This window comes from Sander lucioperca, chromosome 9 (genome assembly GCF_008315115.2).
Source record: "Sander lucioperca isolate FBNREF2018 chromosome 9, SLUC_FBN_1.2, whole genome shotgun sequence".
In the NCBI taxonomy this organism is placed as follows: Eukaryota; Metazoa; Chordata; class Actinopteri; order Perciformes; family Percidae; genus Sander; species Sander lucioperca.
In genome coordinates, this window is record NC_050181.1 from 24,819,924 (window position 1) to 24,838,567 (window position 18,644).

The 18,644-nt window shown below is 40.3% G+C and overlaps 1 protein-coding gene across 5 annotated transcripts in view; it reads right to left on the minus strand.

The window, feature by feature from the left end:
* Positions 1-13,045, minus strand: part of LOC116043966 (disco-interacting protein 2 homolog C) — a 270,352-nt gene extending 257,307 nt beyond the window's left edge. For all 5 annotated transcript variants that reach the window (XM_031291012.2, XM_031291010.2, XM_031291011.2 and 2 more), the window contains exon 1: positions 12,779-13,045. In XM_031291012.2, coding sequence (XP_031146872.1) covers positions 12,779-12,857 — 79 coding nt within the window. In that variant the 5' untranslated portion in view covers positions 12,858-13,045. The remainder of the gene's footprint in view (positions 1-12,778) is intronic.
* Positions 13,046-18,644: the final 5,599 nt, after the last annotated feature.

The following is an 18,644-nucleotide window of genomic DNA, read 5'->3' on the forward strand; positions in this document are numbered from 1 at the left end:
ACAATGAGATTTTTGATAAATAATCATCATCAATCTGTATATAATAACTAAGTGGGGTAAAGGCAAATAATAGAAAAACTAGAACAGTCTGGTAAATTCAAAAAATGACATCACTTTACTGTAATCCAGCCATTAAAACCAGGGACAGATAACACATAACACTTACGATATCCAAAATCTAAGACGATATCCAGTCTCATATCACGATATCGATATAATATCGATATATTGCCCAGCCCTAACCCCTCCTCCACACAGTTGCTAGTAGCCAAGGAGGACACGGAGGATTAACAAAACATGATGGACTCTCCAGAAGAGGTAATTATCTTCACTCAAGTTTCTGCGCGGGAAAGTCCCCGGACGCCACAATCTTCTGAACATAGTCATACTGAGAAATACAGAGAGAGTTGTGTGGAGCTGATAGTCTTAATTAGCTTTGTAGCAACTCATTTGGCGACGGCTTGAATGTAACGGACGGTCATTAATATGAAAAAGTTACACACTAAAGATTTAAATTTTAGAAAATTAAAGAAGAAAAACAAAAGGAAAGAAGACAGTAGGCAGAAACAAATATATATATATATATATATATATATATATATATATAAATATAAAGATGTATTTCTTTTTTTTAGTTATTTTTTCATAACTTGTAAGTGATTCAGTGAAATGTCACCGGCTGAATACATTAAGCTGTGAAGCTTAGGCTTAGTGAGTTTGGCCTTTTATTAACAGCCAGAAATCCCACGGTTCAGTTCAGTCTGTTAGGGAGGAAAATTACATCTTTGTTGGCGTTTCGGTCACGATGAGCAACTAAAACATTAATCAAGTTGTTTCTACAGAATCACAATGAACGAGACCTTTATCTGAACTGGGTGATTGTATTTACAACTTCTTGGCGTTTCTGCTTTACTGGTGCACAAGAAAAGTCCTCCAAACCGTATGGCAATAGTGTTAATTTCTTACCCTCTAAAATGCCCCACATTCTCATATCTAAACCCAGGGTTTCTGCAGGTTTCACCAAGTCAAATTTAAGACTTTTTGAGACCATTATGAATGAAATGTAAAGACCTAAAAAGTACAACAAAATGCAGAGTCACAAAAGTACTTGCATAGTAAATAAATGTATTCAAATTGAATAAAAGCGACACAGAGTAATAATACTCTACATATATACAGCGAATTATATTTGGACGAGCGAAAGAAAGAACTACAACGCCACAGAATAAAAAAAAAAAAAAAACATTTTAATGAGCATTAGAGGCGTTAGATGGACGTAGGAAAATGTAAGACCTGTTGAAAATTACTTAAGACCTAGAACACAATACTTTTAGAGATTTAGGACTTTTTAGGGCTTTCCCTTACATGTTGTACCTTAAACGATGAATCTGCTCCAACAGAGCAGCACAATAACTGCAGTCTTCCAAATTTACAGTCAGAGCATCGTATCCCCCGACAACCGAGTTACGAAAAGCATCTCAGGCAAGGTCCGTGAATCTCTGCCTGCTACTTCTATGAGTGAAAACGTAATTTCATCTTTCTCAACATGCATACTTGTACGTTTTCTATCAAGATCTTTACTTTCTGGTACTTTAAGTTTAGTTTAATGCTAATCATTTAGTACGTTTTGTATTTCTACACTGTGGTTTGATAGTTTTCCTCGAGTAGATAGATAACTGATTTTCTGACATTTTATAGACAAAACAAGTACCTAATTCAGGGGAGTTAAATTAATTTTAGTTCATTGGCCACATACCCCTAATTTAATCTCAAGTGGGCCGGACCAGTAAACCACTCCAGGAAGATCAGAAACTTTATCTAGTTTCTTGTCAGCTTGATGTTGGCAAACGCAAGTTACTTCTGCTACGAGCTACGATTGGGAAAAAAACTAATGTTACAGGCCCGGGAGAGAGGGGTTATAGTCTGAGAAAAAACTCTGAATTTCTAAGATTAAAGTCGTAAATTTGCGTAAAAAGAACTCGGATATTCTCTGAGATTAAAGTCGTAAATTTGGAATTGGAATAAATCACTTCTCTGCAATTTTCACACTTTTGCAAAGTCATCCAGTGGGCCTGATTGGACCCTTTGGCAGGTCCGGTTCTGGCCCACGGGCCGTATGTTTGACTACCCCTGATCTAATGAATCAATGATGTATCAGTGCTGAAACAAAGTCTTAGTTGCAGCCATTAACTCCTGCAGAGCGCTCTGGGAATGGAGCTCAGACATGATAGCAAACGAGTGCAGTTGTGTTTTAACGAAAGCCTCTCTTCGAGCTCGGATCAGCCGGAGACCAAGTGAAGCGAGACGACAGACAGTGGTGAGATGCATTCTGGGAACCGACCCTCAACAGATCCAGATTTCACATTTACAGCTACAGAAAACCCTCTGCGTCTCTGGGCCAGAACAAGACTGATAAATCACACACGGACAATGGAGTGGGGTTTTTTTTTTTCTCCCCAAACAGACTGTAATTATCAGAGCGGAGGTTTTCTGCTCAGCCGCGAACACAAAGATCTTTCAGGAAAGAGACCGAAGAGTGAGAGCTGTAAAATAACACGGAGGAATCTTATCAACACCAGATGGAAGGAAGGAGGAAGGAAATGTGCAGCGTTATAAAAAAGCGGTGCTCAATTTCAACATCAATGCAGCTTTTGCCCCAGATGTCCCTTCATGACACGATCAAACAATAACTTTTATGATAGGAAATTAAGTTTTTATATGGTTTTGAAATGGTATCCCGACATTGTTCCAGCGGTATTTAAAACCTCTGTTTTTAATACACTGAACGCATTTCAGTCACATATTTGGATTCTTTTTCTGAAGAGCGTTTGACTACAGGGCTGGATTTAAAAAAGAATACTGGATCATTCATTTGAATGATCCAATATCGATTCATAAAATCCAGAATCGACCTCTGTCTGTATCATATGAAACTAAGACTATTGGTACCAACTATGCCATGCTAGCTTGTCAGGAAAAGTGGTTTAAAAACGCTCCAAAAAGGTAGGCTAGATTTTGGCGAGGGAAAACTGGCGTGGCCATTTTGAAAGGCGTCCTGGACTCTGGACTCCTGGACTCTCGATATATCTGAATTAAGGGTGCACCGATCCGATATTAAGATTGGATATCGATCCCAATATTGACAAAATAGCTGGATCGGGGATGGGAAAAATTAACAGCTCCACGGGCCGATCCAGTTTTGTTAGTTTTTTTCCCCCTCTGTCGCACGCGTGTCGCACGCTGGAAGAGTTGAGTGTACAAATAAATAAGAATTCAATACATTACATCTACGTTATTTTGTCTTAGTTAGGAAAGTAATGTTTAGTTAGGAAGGTCTGGTGCCTTTAGTCTCTTCCACTTATACCTATAAGGTGGAAGGTATACAGTCTATTATTAATTCAACAACGGTATCGGATCGGTATCAACAGATACACAAAACCCAGGCATCGGTATCAGTATCGGGACTGAAAAAGTCGGATCGGTGCATCCCTAATCTGAATGAAATGCTCACTGACTGTAGAGTCTGTTTAGCTGCACACTAATTGTGCTGACTGCTGTAGTGTGTTCATGTTAAATATAAAGTGCAATAATGCAACTGCCTTGGGGTCAATTCTTAATGTAAACATTGATACTTTTTAATAATTCACCGCGTTAGAGGGAACCTTGGACAATTGTAGAATCTCTTTTATATCCAAGCAGAGTTGCTTTTGCAACTGAAATATCCCAAATCAACATTGAATTGGAAATCGAGTCGGGAAATCAGTGGCGATACCCAGCACTAGACTGAACGGTTTCAAACAATACGTACAGCTGCAAAATGGCTCACATTTCGAACCAAAACGTCTCTTTCTTTTGACCCAACATGGTGAGCGGGAGTTAGTCCCGAGCTGCAGGTGGCATGAGATTAGAGCTGCAACGATTCGCCGATTCACTGATTAAGCAATCGAAAGACAATTCATCACCAACTGTTTTGATAAAAAGTAGGGCTGCAACTAACGATTATTTTCATAGTCGATTAATCTGTCCCAGTGATCCCCCAGTCGGAGCTGGTTAATGTGGCTCGGGAAAGGGAAGTTTGGGGTCCCCTGCTGGAGCTGCTACCCCCGCGACCCGTTACCGGATAAGCGGAAGAAGATGGATGGATGGATTAATCTGTCGATTATTTTCTCGATTAATCGATTAGTTGTTTGATCTATAAAAATGTCAAAACATGGTGAAAAATGTGGATCAGAGTTTCCCAAAGCCTAAGACGACGTCCTCAAATGTCTTGTTGTGTCCAAAACTCAAAGATATTCAGTTAACTGTCACAGAGGAGAGAAGAAACTAGAAGATATTCACATTTAACAAGCTGGAATCAGAGAAATCTGATTTTTTTTTTATAAAAAAATGACTCAAACGATTAATCGATTATCAAAATAGTTGGCGATTAATTTAATAGTTGATAACTAATCGATTAATCGATTCATCGATTCATCGTTGCACCTCTTCACTCAAAAGTGAACAGTTTCAAGCAAACATGACAAACATTTGATGGTTCCTGCTTCTTAAATGTGAGAATTTGCTGCTTTTTCTTGTCTTACATTATACACACAGGTTGTGTGTGTGTGTGTGTGTGTGTGTGTGTGTGTGTGTGTGTGTGTGTGTGTGTGTGTGTGTGTGTGTGTGTGTGTGTGTGTGTGTGGACAGCTTGTTATCTGGGCTGGACCACAGAGCTTAATATTCAGCCAGCAGCGAGATTAGTTCAGGACAACCTGTCAGTCTGCAGTGTGTGTGTGTGTGTGTGTGTGTGTGTGTGTGTGTGTGTGTGTGTGTGTGTGTGTGTGTGTGTGTGTTAGCACGTGCTTCTACCTTTGTGAGGACCAATTTGAGTTAAAGGTTGACATTTTTTACTTCCTCAAAGAGCTGTCTCAGTGTTTTGGATTTGATTTTAGCACGCCGTCTGCAGCGCCCCGACCACGCTGAATGCAAGAGGCATGAAACAGCTTTAATGTAGGAACTTACTAGCTTAAAGGAGAAATCCTAGGGGTTAATAGCACACGTGTACCGAGTCGACCGTTCTCTGGGATAGGTTTTCATGCTAATCCAATGTGACCAGTTTTAGCGCAAACCGCTAATTAGCTTATAAAGCTAGAGCCTTGTTAGTGGTGTAGAAATAGAGATTTCTTTTTACTTTACCCGTGCCCTGACGACTAGCGTTATAAGCTAACTAGCGGTTAGCACTAAAACTGGTCACATTGGATTAGCATGAAAACATATCCCAGAGAACGGTCGACTCGGTACACATGTGTTATTAACCCCTAGGGTCATGTTGCGCCGGATTGCTCCTTTAAGAAGAAACAGAGAAGAGAGGTTGAGAGAAATCCACAAGTAACCAAGAAAACATTGAGCTCGGTGGTTCGAATCTCAGACCAACACGTGAGCCTCTCTTATTACTACCGTCGAGCCGGCTGCAGTAAAGGGGAATCATCTTGAGTAAACATTTGAGCTTAAAATAACTCCTGGAATGCACTGGAGGTATCTGATTTATTATTTTTTCCCTTCATATAACAAAGCTGCGATATTTCCGCAGAGCGTGTTCGTGGTCGTGCACCTGAGGAGAGTTTATTCATGTTTTAACATCCCTCCTCTCTCTCTCTCTCTCTCTCTCTCTCTCTCTCTCTCTGAAACAAAAAAAACGGCAATTTCCACATCCAGGCCCGACAACGGATCAGCACAAACCTCCATATGGAAATAAGTAGAGCTGCGAGGATGAATCAAATAGCTGTCAACTAATCACAGACTATTTTGATAATCGATTAATCGGTTTGAGTCAAATTCTCGGATTCCTTCCTTCTGGTTTCGCACTGACCGCTACAAGAACTCATTCCTACCCCAGGCAATAAAACTTGTTAACACTTCATCACTGAGTGTTAGATAAGACTCATACATAGACACACTGGTTCTACTTACATCTAGAGATGGCCCGATACCATTTTTTGCTTCCCGATACCGATTCTAATACCTGAACTTGCGTATCGCCCGATACCGAGTACTGAGCCGATACCAGTGTGTATACTACTCTCCCTGTATGGATGATATGATGTATAACAACTGTATACTACTCTCCCTGTATGGATGATATGATGTATAACAACTGTATACTACTCTCCCTGTATGGATGATATGATGTATAACAGCTGTATACTACTATCTCTGTATGGATGATATGATGTATAACAGCTGTATACTACTATCTCTGCATGGATGATATGATGTATAACAGCTGTATACTACTATCCCTGTATGGATGATATGATGTATAACAGCTGTATACTACTATCCCTGTATGGATGATATGATGTATAACAGCTGTATACTACTATCCCTGTATGGATGATATGATGTATAACAGCTGTATACTACTATCCCTGTATGGATGATATGATGTATAACAGCTGTATACTACTATCCCTGTATGGATGATATGATGTATAACAGCTGTATACTACTATCTCTGTATGGATGATATGATGTATAACAGCTGTATACTACTATCCCTGTATGGATGATATGATGTATAACAGCTGTATACTACTATCCCTGTATGGATGATATGATGTATAACAGCTGTATACTACTCTCCCTGTATGGATGATATGATGTATAACAACTGTATACTACTCTCCCTGTATGGATGATATGATGTATAACAACTGTATACTACTCTCCCTGTATGGATGATATGATGTATAACAACTGTATACTACTATCTCTGTATGGATGATATGATGTATAACAGCTGTATACTACTATCTCTGTATGATGATATGATGTATAACAGCTGTATACTACTCTCCCTGTATGGATGATATGATGTATAACAGCTGTATACTACTATCTCTGTATAGATGATATGATGTATAACAGCTGTATACTACTATCCCTGTATGGATGATATGATGTATAACAGCTGTATACTACTATCTCTGTATGATGATATGATGTATAACAGCTGTATACTACTCTCCCTGTATGATGATATGATGTATAACAACTGTATACTACTCTCCCTGTATGGATGATATGATGTATAACAACTGTATACTACTATCTCTGTATGGATGATATGATGTATAACAGCTGTATACTACTATCTCTGTATGGATGATATGATGTATAACAGCTGTATACTACTATCTCTGCATGGATGATATGATGTATAACAGCTGTATACTACTATCTCTCTATAGATGATATGATGTATAACAGCTGTATACTACTATCTCTGTATGGATGATATGATGTATAACAGCTGTATACTACTATCTCTGTATAGATGATATGATGTATAACAGCTGTATACTACTATCCCTGTATGGATGATATGATGTATAACAGCTGTATACTACTATCCCTGTATAGATGATATGATGTATAACAGCTGTATACTACTCTCTCTGCATGGATGATATGATGTATAACAGCTGTATACTACTATCCCTGTATGGATGATATGATGTATAACAGCTGTATACTACTATCTCTGTATGGATGATATGATGTATAACAGCTGTATACTACTATCCCTGTATGGATGATATGATGTATAACAGCTGTATACTACTATCCCTGTATGGATGATATGATGTATAACAGCTGTATACTACTATCCCTGTATGGATGATATGATGTATAACAGCTGTATACTACTATCTCTGTATGGATGTGATATGATTTCTATCTTTGTTGTCAGTCTGGCTCAGGTTAAACTCTTTGTGAAACATGAACTTTCTTTTATTCTGCAGTTTGACAGTCAGTTATAACGAAAAAAGAACATAAATAAACTACTTTAACGTACATTTTCTTTAGGGCTTCATTACGTGGTATCGGATCGGTGCATAAACTCCAGTACTTCCCGATACCGATACCAGCGTTTTAGGCAGTATCGGAGCCGATACCGATACTGGTATCGGTACATCTCTACTTACAGCTTTATATATACTATTTAAGCAGTTGTACATTTTTATTTCCAACGTGCATACACGTTTGTACATTCTTTCCTTTGTATTTTGTATCTTTATTTTTTTTTTTATATTTCTTCTTGTTATTCTATCCGATTTAATATGTCTTGTATATTCTGTATGTGTGCTGTGTGTCTGATATTTTGCTGCTGTGGCACTTAACTTTCCCAATTTGGGATCATTATAAAGTCTATCTTCGGCTACGTTCAGACTGCAGGCAAAAGTGGCCCAAATCTGATTTTTTTTTTGTGTTCAAGTGACCAGGTCAGACTTCTACAGAAGTAGAGTGAACACTCAAATCTTACCCAGATCTGATTTTTTTCAAATCAGATTGAGACCACTTTCAATGCGGCCGCAGTGTGAACAACCAAGGCGGATTTGATGCGACTTTTACGTCAATCTAGGGTTGAGCGATATGGAAAAAATCAGATATCACAATATTCTTGACTAAATACCTTGATGTCGATATTGCGACGATATTGTAAGATTGACAATTGGTGCTTTAACAAAATATTATTTACACAATGAGGTTTTTGATAAATAATCATCAGAAATGTCGATTTAATGACAAAGTGTGTAAAGGCAAATAATAGAAGAGCTAGAACAGTCTACTAAGCTCAGAAAACTACATCACTTTACTCTAATGCAGCCTTCAAAACCAGGAAAAGACAAGACTTAATATATTACGATTTTACGATATCCAAAATCTAAGACGATATCTAGTCTCATATCACGATATCGATATAATATCGATGTATTGCCCAGCCCTACGTCAATCTACATCGACATTTGTCACAATGTCTCTGCATCCACACAGACCTCTGTAGTGAATTTGCAGCCATAACCCCGCAAAAGGCCAAAATAGCCAATTTGTCTCTCTCTCTCTTCATTCTTCTCCTCCTCAGCACCTACTCATTAATTTATAATTTATACTTATATTATATATAATTTTTATTTTTAAATTACAATTTACACTCTGTTAGAAATCCCTACACACAGGCCTGAAATACACACACACACACACACACACACATGCTCAGGACCTATTCATGCACAAATGGAGAGATGTCAGAGTGAGCGGGCTGCCAGTGCTGGACCAGCGCCCTGAGCAGTTGGGGGGGTACGGTGCCTTGCTCAAGAGCACCTGGCAGTGCCCACGAGGTGAACTGGGATCTCTCCAGCTACCAATCCACACTCTGTACTTTGGTCCGTACTGGGACTTGAACCGGCGACCCAACTCCCTACGGACTGAGCTACTGCCACCCTCTTTCATTAATGTCACAGCTGCCATTACACAAACATTTTGAAATAAAAGTGGAAATGCTAACCTCCCCCCATAACCTCCCTAACTTTAGTGCAACAGCGTGCTGCGTCTGCTGTCATTGTTATTGGTCTTTTGCGCATGCGGGTCAGTTCGAAACCGCAAACAGTTCACACTGGAATCTGATATAGGCCCCATTTTAAAAGGTCATGTGAACAGCCAAACAACAAAAATCGCATCTGAGCAAAAAATCCGAATTAAGCATTAAGACTAGCGGTGTGAGCGTTATCTAATCTAATCTGAATCCAGTTTCTTAAGTGTGAGTTTTCTAGTTTCTCTGTGACAGTAAACTCAATATCTTCAAGTTGTGTTGACATTTTTCAGCAATTTCTGACATTTTATAGACCAAACAACGAATCCATTAATCCAGACAATAATCCACACATTAATCCTCTTTCCGTGAAATAAAAGTGCAATTTCCAGACTTTCTCCAGACGATGGATCGGCACAATAGGGAAGTGAGGTGTAGAGGAGGGGAGGGGTATAGAGGAGTTTAATGCCTTGCTCAAGGGCTCCTCAACAGCACGTGCGGCCTCTGTGAAGCTGTAGTGACACCTGACTGTTGACAATGTCTGCCCCCGCCCTCCCCGCCCTCCCCCCTCCGGAGGAGGAAGGGACGATGCGCGGAAATCCAAAAATTAGGTCAAAGTCTGCAGGGGATGCAAGGGAAAGCGCTGCGTTCGCTGGCGGCGCGCATTTACAGCGTCGGCTGACCATGTAAATAATGCACTGGGGCATCTGACCCCATTTCCCCCAGACGCACTTGTTTACATTGACACATAAAAAAAAAAAATTACGGAAAAAAAAAAGGAATGTGTCACCTTGCCCCCCCATCCCCCCCCCCCCCCCCTCTCGTTGCTCTCTCAGCTGATGCAGATTCATCTGAAAGCTGCATTTGCACCAGCAGCAGTGGAAACATTAATATGTGCATTTACAGTCAGCTGTTAAAATCTCTCTCTCTCTCTCTCTCTCTCTCTCTCTCTCTCTCTCTCTCTCTCCATACATGGCTGAGCTCCGCGAAAGCCTCCCCACACTCCATGAGAAACGGGGAAAACACGGCTGAAATATGACACCATGATACTCTCCAGGCTGAGAGTGAGTCTGCAGCTATGTGACATATCAATCTGATAAAGATGAGGAGGAGGAGGAGGAGGATGGGGATGGAGAGGGGGGGGGGGCGGCTAATGAGAAAATCAATACCAAAGGCTGCATTTCAGTATCTTGCAAAAAGAAAGCCAATGTGTGTTCTGGAGTTATGGAAAAGAAGCTGGAATATAATGGGAATCATTCATCCCCGCCAAAAGCTGCCTGGCTGCATTGTGTCATGTGAAAACTGTGCGTCTGGTAACAGCTGCACACCCTGTGTGTGCACATAATCTGAGCAGCATGCCCAAGCTCTGCTCGACGGGATTTTCCCAATATGACAGTGAAGAACAAACCTCTACGACGACAACAACAACAACTTCTTATAGTGACAAACACCAAAAAGATCAAATGTCTACGGCATTCCTGTGATATTCCCACCGGGACTTACTGTACAGTATATGGTGCCCCTCTGGTGCTCAGCAGAGACTTTAAAGTGTACTTTAGGGTGGTGTTTATGTGCTGTGATGGAAAGATGGCTGCTTTTTCTGTTTTATATCATCGGAAACGGAATATTTTGGGGTTTGCAATTTGCACAAAAAGCAATTTAAAAAAGGTGTTAAATTGGTTTCTCGCAGTGGTGTAGTCTAATGTATTGTAGTGAGTATACTGTACTGTATATGTACGGGCTTATATATATATATATATATATATATATATATATATAGGCCAGAATGGGCATTTTTTGAGCATCAAAGACTTCATTTCCTGAATTCTGACATACTTTTATGCACCAATTTCATGTGGAAATACCTTTATTTAGCCTATGCGAAGGAAAAAAACACAGATGACAATTCAAAATATATCAAAATTATAATGGAAAGTATGTTGTTGCGTGTCATTGGGCATTTTTAAGTGGGTATATGGAAATCCTGGAGCTTTCTTAGTGGGTATACTGCGTATACCTGCGTTTCACGTAGACTACACCACTGGTAGCGCCTGGGTAGCTCACCTGGTGGAGCAGGCGCCCATGTATGGAGGTTTACTCCTCGACGCTGCGGCCGCAGGTTCGACTCTGCCCTGCGGCCCTTTGTTGCATGTCGTCGTCCCCCCCCCCCTTCCCTTTTAATGTCTTCAGCTGTCCTGTATAAATAAAGGCCTAAAGGCCTAAAATGCCCAAAAGATTCTCTTAAAAAAATTGGTTTCTGGACACTTGTGTTGCTCACTTTTTAATTAATGCATTGAACAAATATCATGAATCAATGTCTGCAGCCCTCATTATGAAATTCTTGTAGAGTTTTGTAGTTTTGTTGCAAACATTTGTCCACTAATCAACTAAAACAACTTTTCACATAACTACATTGCTGCTTTTTGGTTTCATATCATCGTAAATTGAACGTAACTGCAAAAAAAAAGATGATAAATTGGTTTCTGGACCATTGTAATTGGCATCATTTTACAGTTTTGTAGCAATTTAAAGATTGAGAATCAGTTCATTCATTGAAAATAACCAATGGCTGCAGGCCTCATTACAACATTCTTGTAGAGTTTTGTAATTTTGTTGGGTGCAAGAAAGTGTACTTTAGGGTGGTATTTATCTGCCGTGATGGAAAGATGGCTGCTTTTCTGTTTTATAACATTTTAAACTGAATGTTTGGGGTAAAAAAAAAAAGCAATTGTAAGGTGTTAAATTAGTTGTTGGACACCTGTAGTGCTCATTCTCATTGGAGAAGGCAGTCAATAATGAAATGAATTAAAGGCTGCATCACTCATAATATCACTACTACTTCCTGTAGTTTTGTAGTTTTCTTGGGTGCAGCCTAAATATTCAAGGGTTAATATTGTGCTTTTTTTAATCTTGTATGGTATTTCTATAATGTTCATATGATAGGCTACCTGGTGCTAAGTAATGACTCTTGTGTTGTGTTTCTGTAGTAAGTTCTATGATATTTCTGTGCACTTTTTTGACATTTTTATCTCTATTTAGACAGTTTTGATGCTATATTTATACAATAATCTTTTTTGAAATATCAGAGGAATATTATAGGAATACTATAGTTCTTCCAAAGCACGTCAAGTCTGTTCCCACTTCACCATTTCACTGCCACACCGCCAAAACACCACATTCCCTGCATCCAAATCACAGCCAGAAAAACCAAAACCAATGGAAATGTGGGACTTGAACTTGTGGCAGTTGGAGCTCAACACTTTTCCTCCCCGCAGCTCAAACTCTGAACCGGTTCGTCCTCTCAGCAGAGACCGACCAGCAGCGACACAAACACCCCCCAGAGCAGCAGCAGCAGCAGCCGCAGCAGCAGCAGCAGAGCCCGGGGAACAGCCGCCCGAAGCTCCGCGGTGAAATCCAAGTACTCACCCTCGGATAACTCCAGCTCCAGCTCGGCCAGTCTGGCCCGCACCTCCGCAGGAAGCGGCACCGGGTCCCGGTCCGCCATTCCGCCGTAACAAACCGACTTAAATCTCTGTTTTCCCGTGTCTTTCTGCCTCTTTTCTCTCTCCAGGCTTCTCCACAAACCCCCCAAATATCCAAAGTCAGTCGGACTGAGAGACTCTGCGTGTCGCTCTCTGTGCGGCAGCAGCGCTGTTAGCTCTCCGCACACACCAACGTTAAGCTAGAAAAAGCATGGCAGCTCTGCTTCCGGTAGTTTTATTTTAAAAATAAAAGCCGAATTGGCACACGCTATATATGGAGGATCATACCCAAATGGCCAAATAACGGTGTTACAGCTTTACTGTAGCTCATATAATGTAAGTATAATATATCAAATGAATGTTTTCTTTTCTCCATACACTTCTTTCTTTCTTTCTTTCTTCTTTGATTTCTTCTTCTTCTTCCTTTACTTCTTAGTCTCATGTAGTTCTCCCCATCTTTTGTGTTGCGTTGCATTACACACAAGAGTAAAATACAAATATTAATTAAAAACGTCTTTTTTTAAATTATTTTTTAAATATAGCCCATGTTCATTATATTGATTTCACATTGCATTAAAGACAATGTTTTTGGTTACAATTTATTCCGAAAAAGTTGGCATCATTGACTTTTGTGGTATGTATTTTATATTTTTATATTATATCTATCTTTCATTATGAAATACAGCTTAAAAAAAATAAACTGATTAGACTGATTGAGTGAATATAGTTTACACACAAAAGCAAATATCAAATAATTTCTATAAAGTCGTCTACAGACCAAACAGGACGCATAAGGTGTCTTCAGAAAGTTAAACGCAAAGCAGACTAAAATACACTAATTAAGATTTTAAACAATCCTTCTTTACTCACCAAACTGCTCTTGTGCTTTTATTTTGACGGTACACTCATCCGTCTTCCTGTGTGACGCTGGTTAATTGTATGTGACTTCATGCAGCTCGCAGGTAGATTATTATAGTCTGTCGGTGACTTTGGACAGATTATAGAAATAAAATAAATGAACGCACGTCATTTTATATCCATTGACTTCTAAGAACAAGTTGTTGTTTTATGTTTGAAAGGGAAAAAAATGATTAAAAATAATAATCAAATAACCGTCAGAGGGCGCCAGACATCCATCCATCCATCTATCTATATATCTATCCACCTGTCCATCCATCTATCCATCCATCCATCTATCCATCTATCCATCTATCTACCCACCCACCCTTGTTTATCGGTGTTTTTTGCCCCCAACGGCACTAGGATTAGGCACTGGTTAAGGTTATGGTTAAGGTTAGGGTTATGGTTATGGTTAAAGTTAGGGTTATGGTTAAGGTTATGGTTATGGTTAAGGTTAGGGTTATGGTTAAAGTTAGGGTTATGGTTAAGGTTATGGTTAGGGTTAAGGTTAGGGTTATGGTTATGGTTAAAGTTAGGGTTATGGTTAAGGTTATGGTTAGGGTTAAGGTTAGGGTTATGGTTATGGTTAAAGTTAGGGTTATGGTTAAGGTTAGGGTTATGGTTAAGGTTATGGTTAGGGTTAAGGTTAGGGTTATGGTTAAGGTTATGGTTAGGGTTAAGGTTAGGGTTATGGTTAAGGTTATGGTTAGGGTTAAGGTTAGGGTTAGGTGCCTTGGAGGCAGCGGTCGCAGCGCTGCCTGGAAGGAGCCATTGGGGGCAAAAAACACCATCGAGCATCTACTCTTCTATCTATCTATCTATCTATCTATCTATCTATCTATCTATCTATCTATCTATGCAGATAAACCACATATTCCTCATACAGAACAACAACATTATTAAATTCAAAAACATCAAACCAAAGAGAACAGTTACAGATGACAGATATTGGCTTTGTATTGAATGTTGTTGTTTTTTTTACACATTATGTAACACATAAACTAAGCACAAGAAGTCCCATGTTTAAAAAAAGTGATGTGCCAGTGCTGAAGGGGCACACTACAAGTCAGTGCAGTCAAGAGTTATAAAGTTGTAGTGTCAGTGGTAAGCTATGAAGAGCTTTTCAGCTTATTGTTTTAGTGTTATGACCCGAAACTTTACTATAATAGTTTTACCTGATATCAGACAGAATTGTCAACAGGTTCCACTCAGTGGAGTCAGCGGATTCAAAGGTCTAGACCCATCACGCAAGAAATATCTATCAGTTTAAGAGCCAGACACTCAGAGCCGGAGTCATGACCGACTTAATCCAGTCCAAGTCAAGTCCACAGTCATCATCATCATCATCCTCATCATCATCATCATCATCAACATCATCATCATCATCAACATCAACATCAGGACGGTGCAGATGAAGAAGCAGCGTCCTGTGTGAACACGCTGCCATCTTGTGGCTCTTCTCGCTCATCAGGACCAACTGACACCTAAAATTCAATTCACACATATTTTTTTAAGAATCAAATTTTCAGAATCTGTAGTAATATTAAAACTATAAGGTCCAGGAATCTTGGACCGGGATACATAATAACCTATGTGGGATTGCAGGGACCCAGGTTCCATTTCAGCTCCCAGATTATTCGTTCTGGGAGATGGGTCAGTCCTCAACGGGATGGATATAAGCACATAAGAAGCTGGGTCCAGACTAGTTTAATGGTCAGACAGATTATTTTAAGAGGATGGAAGAATGAAGGGGTGCCGTCAATCCAGGAGTGGACTTGGGTGGCGGCGTTTGAAAAAATGTCATACAAACGGTTTTCCAGACTGGATGTCTATACCAAGGTGCAATCTCCCGTGCGCAAATTTTTTTCCCCCTACTATGGCCACGCCAAGACCCTCCCTTCCATAGCATTCACACACTACTATTGGCCAGGCGTCCAGGCTTACACAAGGTAATGTAACCCGATTTGGTCCTGTCCCCTGACCAATTGGCTATCCTAACCTTAACCACTCATGGTCAATGCCTAACCCCAACCAATCGAGCTGCTTCGTAGGGTGTGGCCATAGTAGGATTCGTAATAATACGCCTCCCGCGCTGAGTAGTGATGCACATGCGGAAGTGCCAAAAACTGCAGTTCATCGAGTGGCCGCTTGAGACCGGATCCAGAAGTGAGTCAATTTCCATAGACCCCCATGTTAAAAATGCCCAACTTTACAGCAGAATTAAACATGTTTACAGCCTGGTACACAAAAACGTATTTAGTCTGTATAGCTAAGTTTACCCTTCATGAAAACACAACGCTTCAGATGTAAAGTTATTCGCTGTCAAAGTGACGTCGACCCAATCGTCCCGTTCTTCTTTTACTAAACCCAACGCCCCCGTTCTTCTTTTACTAAACCCAACCGTCCCGTTCTTCTTTTCCTAAACCCAACGTCCCGTTCTTCTTTTCCTAAACCCAACCGTCCCGTTCTTCTTTTCCTAAACCCAACCGTCCCGTTCTTCTTTTACTAAACCCAACCGTCCCGTTCTTCTTTTCCTAAACCCAATCGTCCCGTTCTTCTTTTACTAAACCCAACGCCCCCGTTCTTCTTTTACTAAACCCAACCGTCCCGTTCTTCTTTTCCTAAACCCAACGTTCCGTTCTTCTTTTCCTAAACCCAACCGTCCCGTTCTTCTTTTCCTAAACCCAACGTCCCGTTCTTCTTTTCCTAAACCCAACCGTCCCGTTCTTCTTTTCCTAAACCCAACCGTCCCGTTCTTCTTTTACTAAACCCAACCGTCCCGTTCTTCTTTTCCTAAACCCAACTGTCCCGTTCTTCTTTTCCTAAACCCAACTGTCCCGTTCTTCTTTTCCTAAACCCAACCGTCCCGTTCTTCTTTTCCTAAACCCAACCGTCCCGTTCTTCTTTTCCTAAACCCAACTGTCCCGTTCTTCTTTTCCTAAACCCAACCGTCCCGTTCTTCTTTTCCTAAACCCAACCGTCCCGTTCTTCTTTTCCTAAACCCAACCGTCCCGTTCTTCTTTTACTAAACCCAACGCCCCCGTTCTTCTTTTACTAAACCCAACGCCCCCGTTCTTCTTTTCCTAAACCCAACCGTCCCGTTCTTCTTTTACTAAACCCAACCGTCCCGTTCTTCTTTTCCTAAACCCAATCGTCCCGTTCTTCTTTTACTAAACCCAACGCCCCCGTTCTTCTTTTCCTAAACCCAACTGTCCCGTTCTTCTTTTCCTAAACCCAACTGTCCCGTTCTTCTTTTCCTAAACCCAACCGTCCCGTTCTTCTTTTCCTAAACCCAACCGTCCCGTTCTTCTTTTCCTAAACCCAACTGTCCCGTTCTTCTTTTCCTAAACCCAACCGTCCCGTTCTTCTTTTCCTAAACCCAACCGTCCCGTTCTTCTTTTCCTAAACCCAACGCCCCCGTTCTTCTTTTCCTAAACCCAACCGTCCCGTTCTTCTTTTCCTAAACCCAACCGTCCCGTTCTTCTTTTCCTAAACCCAACCGTCCCGTTCTTCTTTTCCTAAACCCAACGCCCCCGTTCTTCTTTTCCTAAACCCAACCGTCCCATTTTTCTTTTCCTAAACCGAACTGTCCCGTTCTTCTTTTCCTAAAAACCGTCCCGTTGTTGTCCCACGCGTCATGGAAAGCCTACCCATGACCTTTTCCTTAACTTAAGGGGCCATGTTAATTTCACGGAATTGTTCCGTGGGCTGATCACGGAATTTTCGGCGATTCCGTGAAACTGCCACAGATTTTGAGTTAAGGGGCCGTGTTCATTTCACGGAATTCTGTGAAATCAGCAGCCAAAAAAGTGTAATAATTGCTTTAGGTAATAAAGAATATAAAGTTAGCTATATGTTTATATACATCGCTGTTAATAGCAGTAATATCACACAAAGCTTTAGTCCCCTGTGGACATTAATATGAGCACTGTTTTCACTAGTGGGTGGGGAATTAAAGATAATCATAAATATTATCAAAATGCGGACACGGTACACATGGATTTGATTCAAATTGTTCTTTAAACATGTAAGGATATTAAGTAGGCTACAGATTTAGATTGTATTTGTGGTGGTAAATTATCTGACCGGATTGAGGGGGACCTGAGTTAGTCGCTGCAGCAGCTCAGATTCAGCCATCGCAAGGCCCGGTCTATTACACTGTACAAACCACCCCCTTCACTCTGAATTCGTAACACTCCCGTCAGGCCACAGATTTAGAGCAGGGGCGGAGCCAGACAATATAAACATTCGGGGCTTAGCCCAAACCTAGGGGGGTCCGGGGGCATGCTCCCCCGGTGGAGATTTTTTTCCCAATTACGTCAGCTAAATGCACTATTTTTCAGGCTGTTTGAGATAATAGAATGCCTAAAATTCTATACACTATCTGGGAAAATGATGATAGTTACTCAGTAAAAAATAAAAAAATCACCCAGTGGAGCCTCCAACCTATTTTGTATTTAATTGTTCTCCAGCTGTAGTGAATCCAAAACACCAACAATGTTAAGGATGACTCATTTTCACCCCTGGCAACTAAAAAGAGGCAACCATTATCTGACTATTTTGAAGTTAGCCTACATAGGTAAAATTGGAATTTGGTGTAAACATCATTACTAATCTTAAGAGTTCAGTTCTGTTTAGTTTGTGCTTAGCTGATAAATTTGCTCCATCAGAATCCATGAAATGGAAAAAAGAACAATTGAAGCTGTAACTGCACAACAAGGTTCATCGTGTATCAACAATACACAAGTATTAATAATGTAATATAATAAAACAATAAAAATCTGTTTTAGAACAAGAACAATTTATTAATTCATGCATTTCAATTTATACAAAAATTATCCTTAACAGGTAAAATAGAAATTTAGAAAGAAAGCAGTACAGGTGAGGATGGAGGCCAGGTGAGGATGAAG